This window comes from Anthonomus grandis, chromosome 8 (genome assembly GCF_022605725.1).
Source record: "Anthonomus grandis grandis chromosome 8, icAntGran1.3, whole genome shotgun sequence".
In the NCBI taxonomy this organism is placed as follows: domain Eukaryota; kingdom Metazoa; phylum Arthropoda; class Insecta; order Coleoptera; family Curculionidae; genus Anthonomus; species Anthonomus grandis.
Genome location: NC_065553.1, coordinates 26366797 through 26380945, shown reverse-complemented (window position 1 = coordinate 26380945; position 14149 = coordinate 26366797). Strand labels below are relative to the sequence as shown.

Genomic DNA, 14149 nt, shown 5'->3' with positions numbered 1-14149 from the left:
AATTCAATATCTTTACCTACTACAAAATAGTGGTACATTTAATAATTACCTGAATACATTAACATTTAACTTAATATATCGAATAAATACATTGAGTTCAATTGAGAAGATGCTGGAAATGGTTGCTTTGAACGTCTTGACACAAGAGCAGTGGGTCCGAAATTTTACACCGAACATTTTCAAATACACTAACATCGATATTTCTACAAATCTTCGTTATTGTCTGTCGTAAATCCAATACTGAAGCAGGTTCAGTTTCGTACACCTTTTGCTTCAAACAATGCCCCATAAAAAAAGTCTATAGGTGTCAAATCTGGCGAGCGAGCTGGCCATTCCGCAGGTCGGCGACGGCCAATCCAACGGCCGGGGAAATTGTTATCTAAATAGTTCTGAACTTATCTGGAATAGTGTGGTGAAGCTCCATCTTACTGGAATACAATATCCATATCGAATTGATTAGGATTCGTTTCGACAAGTTCGGTGATTAAAAGGGTCATAAGTATTTTCCAGCATATTCAAATACAGTTCCACAATTAAATTTTGTTCGATGAATAGAGACTGCACAATATGGTTTCCCAATATCCCTGCCTAAACGCTTATTTTTTCTGGATATTGAGTATGAGCTTACCGGAAAGACGTGAGGATTAGTCACTCCAATAACGACAATTTTGTCTATAAGCATAACCGTTGAGAAAAAATGTACATTCATCACTAAAACAAATATTATGGATATAGGTAGGCTGCCGTGCAATGTTTTCCGTCATAGTTTCGCAGAATTCTGTTCTTCAATCAGGGTCATCGTCAGTTAAATAATGTACCATTTGGATTTGGTACGAATGATACATATTCCTTTTCAAAAGTGTCCATACAGCAGAAGGATAAACCTCATGTTCATTCGCGACGTAGGGAATTGATTGTTGGGGATTAACTATCATCTCACCAATTATTTGAAATTGCATTTCTTCCGAAATGGAAGGACGTCCTGGGGGATTTTTGCTATTTACACTACCAGTAGTTGTAAATTTAGATACGAGTTCCCGTAAATATTTTCTACAAATAGGACGATTCGGGAAACGATCGTTGAAAATCCTTTCGGTTTCGTGAAATTTACGCGTCGCACCGTTAATGAAAATCGCTTCGATTTTTTCTTCCAATGGACGAGAATTGACCATTTTAAACTACTACCACTAACCGAAAACTAAATGAGAATATTTTAACTGCACAATAATATTTGTTTTCGTACTGATATTTTTGACACTATTAACAAAAAATAAAACCAAAACAAACTTTTATCGAAATTATTGCTGTCGCTGTGGATACGGCAGAGAATAACAATTATTTGTAGAGATATGCATCTCAGTGTTTTGGTATTCAGGTAATTAATAAATGTACCACCATTTTGTAGTAGGTAAAGATATTGAATTTATATTCTAGAGTTATAAAGTACTCATCAGGAGCTTCAAAATGATGTGCCACAAAGCCACCCTTTCCATTTAATTTTTTATGATCTAAACCTCATTTTTAATTTTCTTCTTTTCAGCTGTTAAAGTATTTATCAGTCATAGCTAATATCGGCTTGATTTGAAAAATTATTTAGAACAAGCAAACATGAAAATTAAACTTTAACTTTCTGTATCTACGAAACGCAGCATTTCCAGACCTAAATAGGATTTGTTTTTTTTTTTTAAGGCAATCCATATTTTTTTAATAATAATGAAAAACGTTTTATAATTATATAAGAAGTATATACGTTAGACATTACAGGGATGTTTTATTTGACTGGCGCTGCTCAATAAATTATGCTAAAATGAAAGTAAAGAAAATTTTGTATATGCCCATTAAAGAAGTCCAGAGTTGGTCATATATTAAGCACCGAAAAATTAAAACATTTCTTGAACATTTTTTCTATTATTAGTAAAGTAATTCAATAAAAAGCGAGTATAACTTTTGAAAATACAAATTAAAGTTTAACTACTAAATAGGAGGACCAAGAAATTTTACTAATTACAAGAAGAATATGCATGAAAATAGAGAATGGAAGGAAATATAGTTTTCTGGGTAAACTCTGTAGAGGCCAAATTTTTATGCATAGTGTGACTTAATTCATAGACACCACAGGGTGTCTAATACAGATATAAAGACACTCATTTTAATTGGCTTATGTCTAAATTTATTTACAAAAAAAATGTTTTTACCTTGATAGTTGGGTTCACACGCGCATCTCTCCACTGAAGGCATATCTTCTGGCGCCACTTGGTTTTCACCGTATCGTTCTGCGAATTCTTGCCTTGTAATACCTTCGTCTTGGCTCACGTCAATCAGCCTAGAAAAAACAGATTGTTGAATTACAATTTTTCCTGTAAATTTTAATCTATTATGGAAGAAAATGTATGGAATAAATCTTGTGCGAAGGTTTTTCAATTCAAAGCGTAAAAAACAACAATCGTCGTCAACATATAAGCGCTTTTAAGTTTTTCCGCTTTCCAGGCATATTTCTCTACAGAAAAATAGGACAGAAAAATAGGAAATCTTCCGACGCCACGGTGCACAGGAAAAATTTTCCAGCTGCCGTTTTTTTAAGAAAACAACTAGAAGTTGGATTTAAAACATAAAAAAATAATTTAATTGTTAAGGCCCTGATGGGAGCATTTTTTATAGTTTTCCCCATGTAAATGTCCTTATCGCTATTTGACCCACTTAATGTTAAACGATTTTAATAAAATTTGGTAGACACGCTTAGAGAATCATTGAGAATAATTCAGCGTCCTTTGTCTTATATATGTCTTATATTAATTTCACCCTTTCCTCTCCCCTTCTTCTCTGACATATTTTGGAAAAAATTTGAAAGTTTGTGTACAAAGCATTTTTATGATGGCTCAGATTCTGTGAAAATTTTAACAAAATCGGAAAATATGTTTTTGAGAAAACCTAAAAAACTACCCTATTTTCTCCCTTTTCTCTCTTTTTACAAACCTTTGCCGCTAAAGCCAAAAATACTAAAGATTAATTTGTTTAAAAATAAGAGGTAAAACGTGTTTCTAATGAAATGTTTCTAATCTAATGAAACCCCACTGCTTGAAAACACTATTCACTGTCATCTCTAAATGCTTACGAAATACCAATTACAGTGAAATTAAACACTGTCTTGATAGCTAACTGTTCCAACGCTATTTAATTGTAATGCAATATTCTTTGTTTCAGGTGAAAAGTATTAACACAGCACTTTAACAGTATTTAATATCAATTCATTAAGTTTGCACCAGTCACTATTAAGATTCTTCTGTTCATTCAGTTGATTCTGTCATTTGTTGTCATTCTGACCGCAAATGACTTTTTATCATTAGAATGATAATCTTTACATCTTTGACAAACAGGATTAAAAGTAAAGGCCCACGATATACAGTGACCGCATAAAGTTCCGCATAAATTCGATAAAAATTAGAGACATGATTTTATGAGAAAACACGGTTGTATACAGGGTGGAACAAAAAAAAGATATGACGCTATCGGTCATTTTTTTAAATGAAATGCTATATTTTTTATTGTATTTATGAAATATAGGCGAAATTCCAAGCAAGTTTCGTATAACACACCTCATCTCAAAACTCAACTGTTTCAGAAATATTTACATTTAACCAACAAGAAAGCAGGTAAGTACGTCTATTTACAAATTAAGATAAAATGGAGGATAAAATGTTATAAACTGTGAAAACTCTTATTAATGTATCAAGTGTTCCAACTGATCCACATTTACTTCTTGGCAGAAAGCAAGACGGTTTACAAACTCATGTAAAACACTATTAATTATTTCGGGTGATATACGTCTAATTTCATATCTATTTCTATTTTTCAAATCTTCTACGTTGTTTGGCTTCTCAACATAAACTTTACTTTTCAGGTACCCCCATAGAAAATAGTTGCAGGGATTTAGGTCTGGTGACCTGGCCGGCCACCCTATTGGCCTTCTTCGTCCTATCCATCTTCCTGGTAACACTGTATCCAAGTAATTACGGACATCTCGAAAGAAATGTGGCGGTGCGCCATCTTGCTGAAACCACAAATTATCTGTCGGGACAGCAGGGTCTTGAATGTTCGTCTGGGTATAGGGCAGCCAAAGCAGGGATAAGATCTTCTTGAAGAAAATTCTTTTTAAGTTTTCTTCGAAAAAGTATGGCCCTATTACTTTATTTTCTACGATACCAGCCCAAACATTAATAGATTTACGGTACTGTGTATGAGCCTCAGTTGCTCAGTGCGGATTTGACACTGACCAGTACCGACAATTTTGCTGATTTACGACACCGTTTAAACAAAAAGTTGCTTCGTCCGAAAACAAAACACAAACTGACGGTTATTATTGCAAATCTTCATCATTTGCTTGCAAAATTGGTTTCTTCGATCAGGATCGTCCTCGTTTAATTTGTGTATTAGTCTAATTTTATAAGGGTGGTATTCGTTTGCTTTTAAGATGCGTCTTACTGACGTTCCGGCTATATTATTATCAACTGAAATTTGTGAAGTTGCGTTGTTTGGATTTTCTTCGACGGAGAGCAGAACGTTTAATTTTGTTTCTTCAGAAATTGTTGGACGACCTGATCTTGGCAAATCCCTAACATGACCTGAAGTTATGAATTTGTGCTCTATTCTACTGACTGTTGTCTGAGAAATAGGATGGTTTGAGTATTTGGCATTAAACAGTTCACTTACTTCTTTTTGCGTGCGCACTCGATCCTCCGCATCATCAAAATTTCAATTCGTTGGGTTTCCGTTAAATTAGCCATAATTTATTCTGATAAAAACTATTAATTTTCGAACTGACAGTGACATTCGAAAATGGAGATTCTTTACTAGTGCAACCATGAAAATAGAAACAATTGGCAGTGTTGATAACATTATTTTTATCCTCGATTTTACCTTAATTTGTAAACAGACGTACTACTTATTTGTTTTCTTGTTATTGAAATGTAAATATTTCGGAAACAGTTGAGTTTTGAGATAAGGTGTGTTATACGAAACTTGCTTAGAATTTCGCCTATATTTAATAAATGCAATAAAAAATATAGCGATCCATTTAAAAAAATGACCGATGACGTCATATCTTTTTTTTGTTCCACCCTGTATACAAAATTTTATGTAAAATAATGCGCAACTTAAAATAAAAATCGACGGGTCCGAGTGTTTTCTCAAAAAATCATGTCTCTAATTTTTATCGAATTTATGCGGAACTTTAGGCGGTCACTGTATATATTAATTTGAATGCTGTCTAACCTACCTACAAGAAAACCATGATTACGCATTATGTTTTTTCTCAAAGGCACCTATTATTTTGATAGACCAATAGCTGTGATACATTGCTTCATGGAAACTATGCTGTTGTGGTACAATAATAATTATGATATTATTATAGATGGGACTTAATGATTGATTTGAGGGTAAGAACTTGATTCTGTATTATCCATTTGAGAAGTAAAGGCGAGCGGTTTTGGCCGAGGCATTTTTTTTACTACATTTCACTGTTATCAAGAATTTTTTAGGAATTAATAAGAACATCATTCTCAAAACCTTCACAAAGGAATTTGTACAAAGAAGGATTTTTATGCCCAATCAATTTATTAGTGAATATCTCATATTTTATCTTAATTTTATTGATGCCGCCTTAGATATTTTGTCAGAGTACGTTGAAGGAATAGATTTTTTTTTTGGATAACAAACAATGTTTTCTTTCACCAGTGGCGTCGACATCCCAAAAGCATAGCATATTTAATTGTTTTAATTTTTTTGATTAAAAATCGTTTTAAATGAAAGAAGCTAAGAAAATCACCTTTAGAGAACAACAATTATGATTTGAAAGATATTGTTCCGTACAAATATGACCTGTATTATTATCCTTATACCCTTTAGTTTATTTATGTTTGCTTGTTGTTGCAATAGTTTGGGAAATAATTGTATGTATGCGCTCGCGTCAATCTATTTATAATTTGTTATTTGCCTATTCTTATTGCGCCTGGGTCAACCAGGCTTTCATGGTACGCAGTACCATTTGGCGCTCCCCACCAAAAAAAAATGTGTATATATGGAACGGAGAGCGGACTGAGTCGCCCGAATTATTGGCGACAGAGAACACCAATTGAAGGGGTTAGAATAAAAAGGGTGCAAGTGCTTTTTTTCGATAATTTGGTTTTCGGCCATAATTCAAAAGTTAAGATGCATATTTATTGGAATAAAAAGGATCCAAGTGATTTTTAATACTCCTAGCGCCATCTCTTGGTCACTGAATTAAGTAGGTTATTCAATGTTAATATTTGTTTAGAATAGAAAGGGTACAAGTGCACTTATACCCTTTTTATTTTAAATATTCTAGAATATTTTTATAGAATTATATATTTATAGAATATTATTAGTTTGGTATACGCACATGCGGCAATCTCAGGTGTTTTTTTGTGTGAAATTGACCATAAATTTTTGGAGCCTAGTCACACATGTATGGAATGTGATAGGTCTTTTGGCCTTATTGAAAAATCCAAGAAAAATGCCACAAGTATTTATTCCTTTCGATTGGATCAACGTAATTAAATCATCTTCGAAACGATTTTTGGTACAGGAAATGACCAAAGAGCAGTTTTACTCCTTTGAACATCTCAATGCTGCAACAGGTGATCCAAAAAAAGATACCAACATGGAAAAAAATTAACTTTAGACAAATTTGTCACTTTAATTATGCCAAAACTTCAAAATCATATGCATTTAATTTCAAGTGCACACTTAACAATGATTTTCCATTTTGTACGTGTGAATGTAATTCATTGGCTTCTGGTCGACCTTGTAATCGTATGGAAAATATGTTCCGAACATTATTAAATAACGAATCTTTATCTATCAGCGTGATAAAGATTCGAGAAATGGAAGAACTTACAATCTCTTATGGAGTACATACCACCTCGACACCATAAGTTTTACCAAGAGTTGACACATGGGAATAAAAAGAAAAATCAAAAAGTTAGTGCAAAAAAGAAAAATAATAAAACAAGAGCATCTACATCGGCTGTTACTGATAATGTTCTTCTGAACGATACATCAGAATCTGAAGGGGACGATATGGGACTTCTAATATCTGATGATGATACTGATTAGTTTTAAGTTTATATTAATCACTGTTTATTAAAATTAAATTTTATTTTTGATTTTTTTTAAATTTTTACTAAACTACCTCTCTGAGTTGTTAGAATAAAAATGTATAAGTGCTTTTTTTTTTGTTAAAAATACTTTTATTTAAATATCATATTAAAAATTTAATAATACCATATTTTAAGTATTATATTTTAAAAAAACTGGAAGTAAAAATATTTATTGGATTTTTTTATATTAACACAACTTTAAGCCTAATTATCTCAAAACTGTTTCTATGTTACTTGTACCCTTTTTATTCTAACCCCTTCAATTAAGGTAAATTTCGCACCTTTTCGTAACAATTTTGGTTTTACGGTCTTTCGAAGTTGGAAATACATATTCCTACGCGATAATTAAACTTCGCCGGATAAGTGTAAAAACATTGATCCTTTCGCGCCGGATATGAACTATAAATTCGGGAAAAACTGCCTTTTCTGCCTATAATATTGCACGTGCTGAGTGAATATTTTCGTTGTGGCCTGGCTCTCTTTGTCGTAATCGAATAAGTTGCTGGAATTCCTATAATATACGGAGAACGGAAAAGCCGAGAAGATCCCAGGTAAAGATTAGGCAAATTTCCTTTTAAATTCGTTTGTTAAAAATACGTTTTTTTTTTGTTGTTTTCGAAAGTTCAGACATACAATTTACCTAATATCTATTGGATTGAAATGATTATTAGCTAAATTTATTACATAAAAAAGTAAAATAATAACTATAAAAAATGTATTAAAGGTCACGCTAAAATCCATAGTTATAATCTTGGGCACTAAATTCGCTGGTACCAGGTATTTGACCTTCGAATTTTGTTAGGTTTTAATAGCAATTACAGGTATTCGGTGTACGGTACTTGACACTTATACGTTACCAGTATTCTTGCTACTTGTTTTGATGCGTGGAAATAATTTTTTGACCTTAAACGGTTTAATTTAATTTTGAACGTCCTTGCAAGCAACTGACAGCTATTTGTTTACGCTTGGCTTGTTTAATTTTGGCCGTAAATAAATAGTAAAACGGGATTATTATTTGGTTTTTCAATTTAATTTAATTTTTTTAAAAATTAAACTGGTTGCACATGCGTTGAGTATAAAGAGTTCTTTAACTTAAGACAGTTGCTTCTATACATTTACGTCTTGTCCTATTTTACTTTTTTTCGGAGTAGGGGCTACTTAATAACCTTCAATTTTTTTTTAATTGGATTTAATTTTTTTTGTTATTTAAAATGGCAACGCAATTAACTGCTTCCCAAAGCGAGAAGTTGAATAGGCTCATATACCAGAGAAACGCTGTTTCAAATAGTTTAAAGGAATCTTATGCTGTAGCTTTAAGTGCAAAAACAGATGAAAATTTAATTTGTGAAGTTAAGGCTAGGTATGATGACACTGTTAACGATTTTCAAACTTTTCGGGAGTTACATAATTCGATAATTGGTATGACGGCGAGTTTAGGCGATGAAGAATTTCAAAGGCAGGATGAGTTGAGAGCAGGTGTTGCAAAAGTTTTTTATTCGTTTAAATCTTTATATAATCAACTTGTAGGCAGTTCGGTCAATGCTATGGCTTCTCAACCTGCTCATAAAAGCATAAAGTTGGAACCATTAAGTCTAAAAGCCTTTACTGGTGACTTCAAAGAATGGAGAACATTTTTTGATATGTTTAATAGTTGTGTGCATAATGACTTGGAGCTTTCTGTTATTGACAAATTTAGATATTTGCTAAAATATTTAGATGGTGAACCCTTGGCTTTAGCTCGCTCTTTGCCTCTCACTGAAGATAACTATGCCATTGCTTATAATGCTTTAATAAAAAAATATGAAAATCACAGGTTAATTGCAACAAATTTTTGGAATGAAATATTCTTTTCTTCAAATTTAAGAAATGATTTTAATCTGTCAGATTTAAGTAAACTTTTAAGAACCTTTTCTGAAAATTTAGAAGCATTGAAAAACCTTCGTTATCCTGTCGATCAGTGGGATTTTATTATTTTTCATTTGTTGTTATACAAAATCGACAATAATACTAGAAATCGATTTGAGCTTGATTTTGCTAATAAAAGGACAGCTAACAGTCCAAGAGGGATGCCGGCTTACTCCGATCTTTACTCTTTTCTAGAGTCCCAACTTCATGCTATACAGTCTTCAAATATTATACAGAGCGCTGTAAAGAATTATTCGAGACCATCGAATTTTAATTTTAATTTTTCTCGTTCATCTCAACCTCAGACTTCTAGAAAACCATCAGTGGCCTTTGTCTCTACTAGTGCAAATAATATTTGCTCTCTTTGTAAAGAGGATCATTTTTTGACTTCGTGCCCCAAATTTCTTTCCAAAAATCCGCATGCTAGATTTAATTTTGCTAAATCTAGACGTCTGTGTTTGATCTGCCTTAGTTCTACTCATAATGTTAAAGATTGTACTACCTCACAGGGTTGTAATAGTTGTGGAAATCGCCATAACACTTTACTGCATTTTGCAAAAACTCACAGTACCCAAGTTAATTCATCTCCAGCTGAAGAAGATCAGAATATGGGTGTCACAAATTTAGTTGATCATATTCCAGTAGGTACAACATTAGTGGAATCTACAGCCTCTATACCTATTCTTCCTACAGCTATTGTGGAGTTAAAGGATTCCAAGGGTAATTTTTTACCTGTTAGAGCCCTTATTGATTCTGGGGCTGCTGCGTGTTTTATTTCAAACGAATGTCTTCTTCGTCTTGGTTTGTCGTATCAAAAATACCAAATAGACATTTCGGGAATCGGAAATACTGCTCGCACTACCTCAAAGGGTATTACAGAGTGTATAATTAAACCTCATTTTTCACCGGAGCCCAAGTTTTCGATGAAGGTGCTTGTATTGCCAGAAATTTGCTCGCAGTTGCCTCATAGAATGGTAAACACAGAGCACATAAAAAACTTGGACACCTTTGAACTTGCGGATGCTTAGTTTTGGAGACCAGGTCATATAGATCTTCTTATTGGAGCCGAGATGTTTCCCTTTATTGTTAAATCTTGTAAGCCCATGGATTCCATTGATCATCCCTTGTTTTTGGAAACTGTTTTTGGTTGGGTAATCATGGGTAATGGAAAACCTTTGGAAAATTCTTCTAATTCGTCAAGGTTATGTTTGACAGCTAATTGTTTGACATTAGAATCATTAGATGAACATTTAAAAAGGCTTTGGGAATTAGACAACATCCCTCTTAAGAAAATTGAATCCCCAGAGGCAACATTTTGTGAGGAATTTTACTCGAACACATATGCTAGAGACCCAGCTTCTAATAAGTATGTTGTTGCTTTGCCCTTCCGTATTAAAGACCCTATATTTGGTGAATCCAGACATTTAGCCCTTCGTCGACTCTATTCTCTCGAAAACAGGATCTACAAGGATTCTTCATTGTTGCAAGGTTATAAGGGTTTTATGCAAGAATATTTGGATTCGGGTCATATGTCTTTAATTTCATCAAACCAGCATAATAGCAATACTTATTACATACCGCACCATTGCGTAATAAAGGAAGAATCTGTTTCAACCAAATTGCGAGTGGTCTTTGATGCTAGCATGAAGTCCTCTGCTGGAACTTCTTTGAACGACACTCTTTATGCCGGTCCAAAGCTTCATTCTGATATTGCCACTGTACTCCTTCATTTTAGATTAAATAAATTTTGTCTGATTGCAGATGTCAGAAAAATATTTTTGCAAATTTTAGTCAGGGAGGGCGATAGGCGTTTTCAGAGAATCCTTTGGAGATTTAATCGAGAGGATTTCGTACAGGAATACGAGTTAAATACTGTGGTATTTGGTGTTACTTCTTCACCATACTTAGCCAATAGGACTATACAGTAGTTAGCCATGGATAAAAAGGAATCTTTTCCAATAGCCTCGGAAATTCTTTTAAAAAACATTTTTGTGGACGACATTTTGTCGGGTTGCCAGACTCTGGATATGGCAATTAAAATTAAGGGTGAACTTACAAATTTGCTTAAAAGAGGAGGGTTTGACTTAAGGAAATGGGCAAGTAATTGTCCTGATATTCTGTCAGGCACTCCAATAGAACACCAACAGCCTATTTCATTCGATACTGAAGAGCCCTCTTGCCTAAAGGTTTTGGGTTTACAGTGGCAGCCTAGTTTGAATAATTTTGTTTACCAAATTCGCGAGACATCTGGGGACGTTTGTACAAAGCGTTCAATTCTGTCTAGCTTGGCTCGGATTTTCGATCCTTTGGGCATGATTTCTCCGCTCACTATGTATGCCAAAATTTTAATACAGGATTTATGGAAATTAGGTATGGATTGGAATGAAAATTCGCCCCCTGATATTACTCGCAGATGGTAAAGGTTTCAATCAGAACTAGGGCTGCTTTCGTCTATTAAAATTCCTAGACATATTCCTGTAATAGAGGCAGAATCCGAGGTGCACGCCTTTCGTGACGCCAGTGAGAAGGGCTATGCGGGTGTTATTTATTTTCGTGTTTTGGTGGAAGAAGAATGTCAGGTATTCTTTGTGATTGGCAAATCCAAGGTTGCTCCTTTGAAAAAAATTACATTACCTCGACTTGAACTTTGCGCGGCTGTATTGCTATCTAACTTGTTGGAATTTGTCATAGGGGCGTTAGGAGACAAACTTTTAATTTCCAATATTTATGCTTGGTCCGATTCTAAAGTGACTTTGTCGTGGATCAAATCTTCGGCTCATCGTTGGCACACCTTTGTGAGTAATCGGGTAAGCCACATCCAAGAAAGAGTCTCCCCTGAAAAATGGCGTTATGTTCCCACTGGCGACAATCCAGCTGATTGTGCAAGCAGAGGTCTCTGCCCTGCCGATTTAACAGGTTATTCTGCATGGTTTAACGGGCCTTTATTTCTTCGTTTGTCTTCTGAGCATTGGCCCATTGATAATCATTTTACTGTCAATAATGCCGAGGAATATCTGCAGGAAGAGAAAAGAGTTGTCTTGACGTCCTTAAAACTTTTGGAAAGGGATGGGTTGTTGTATAAATATTCTTCCTTACAAAAGATTTTGCGTGTCTTAGGGTATTGTTATAGATGGGTAAAGACTTTTCGCAGGACCAAGAATAAGGAACCTCACGTAATCGGTAAATTTTGTGAAAATGATTTGCAGGAAGCCCTAATGTATTGTAAAACAGGTGCAAGAAGAAGTGTTTTCCGAGGTGATATCCAACCTTCGTAAAGGAAATCCTATTTCGAAAGGATTGAGACAATTAAACCCTTTTTTAGACGAACATGGATTTCTTAGGGTCGGCGGTCGTCTCACAAACTCGACCTTGTCGTATGATAAAAAATTCCCTCTTTTATTGCCCCAAAGACACAGGCTAACCGAATTATTAATAGTAGATATTCACGAAAAACATTTACATCCTGGCTTGCGAACATTACACTCCTTTATAGTGCAGCAGTTTTGGATATTGTCCGCAAAAAGAGCAATAAATCGATGTCTATCTCAGTGTTACAGGTGTTTCAGGGTCAATCCCAAGCCTATTGTTCCCTATATGAGCGATTTACCTGCTTGTAGAGTATCTCAGTTAAAACCCTTTGAAGAAATTGGTGTTGATTTTGCTGGGCCATTTTTAGTCACATTAGGCAAATCTAGAGGCATAAAATCGCAAAAGGCTTATGTCTGTATATTTGTTTGTTTTGCAGTTGCAGCATTTCTTGGAGCCTTACGTCGATTTATAGCCCGTAGGGGTCGATTTAATAAAATCCATTCTGATTGTGGCACTAATTTTGTCGGGGCCAATAGGCAACTTTTGGATTTGTTTTAGGATGCCGCGCTCAGTGAAAGGATTGAATGGAGTTTTAATCCGCCGGCAGCACCAAACTTTGGAGGCTTGTGGGAGGCTGGGGTGCGCAGCATGAAAACTCATTTAGTAAAAATAGTAGGAATGCAGGTTCTTACTTTCGAAGAGATGTATACAGTTTTATGCCAGATAGAGGCCGTACCTAATTCGAGGCCATTGCACCCTGTTAGTAACGATCCTAATGATGTTACGGCTCTAACGCCCGGTCATTTTTTAACACTAGAACCACTAATTTTTCTTCCTTCAAGGGATTTTTCCAAAACCAATATTAATACCCTACAACGTTGGGAACTTGTGCAAAAGATCCAGATTGATTTTTGGAAGCGTTGGCACCGGGATTATTTGCATACGTTGCAACAACGGTCGAAATGGACAAATAAGTATCCAAACATTAGGGTCGGGGACTTGGTTGTCATTAAGGATAATTTGCGGCCGCCATTGCATTGGTTGCTTGCACGGGTGCAACAAGTTCATCTTGGATTGGATGGCATTTGCCGGGTAGCAACGGTCAAGACAAGTAGTGGTACTTTACAAAGGCCCACCTCCAAATTATGTCTCTTACCAAATATTAATTAAATTATTCTTATAATAAATTCTTAAGCAATTTATAATTTCATTTAATTTTGTTTATTTTTTATTTTTTGATTTTTTTGTTTTGGCATTTAGTTAAAATAAATGGTTATTTTAAGGTCGGCGGTATGTTCCGTACAAATATGACCTGTATTATTATCCTTATACCCTTTAGTTTATTTATGTTTGCTTGTTGTTGCAATAGTTTGGGAAATAATTGTATGTATGCGCTCGCGTCAATCTATTTATAATTTGTTATTTGCCTATTCTTATTGCGCCTGGGTCAACCAGGCTTTCATGGTACGCAGTACCATTTGGCGCTCCCCACCAAAAAAAAATGTATATGGAACGGAGAGCGGACTGAGTCGCCCGAATTATTGGCGACAGAGAACTTTTTAAATAAATAATAGGAAGTAAATATATTATTAAATTATTAGATAAATATTTTATTATCAAATAAAACATTATTAATTAAATAATTCTAGTCATTGTTTAGTTTGCATGTTTCTGTTGACTATTTTTTACATCCAATGTTTTAATTGATACCTAAATGAATTGAAAAAACCCTACAGTATCATAAATAAAGTTTAAAGACA

The 14149-nt window shown here is 34.4% G+C and overlaps 1 protein-coding gene across 1 annotated transcript in view; it reads right to left on the bottom strand.

Moving 5' to 3' along the window:
• LOC126739393 (laminin subunit alpha) overlaps window positions 1-14149 on the bottom strand; it is a 328515-nt gene that overhangs the window by 165665 nt on the left and 148701 nt on the right. Inside the window, exon 28 of the mRNA XM_050445058.1 lies at window positions 2196-2323. Coding sequence (XP_050301015.1) covers window positions 2196-2323 — 128 coding nt within the window. The remainder of the gene's footprint in view (window positions 1-2195; window positions 2324-14149) is intronic.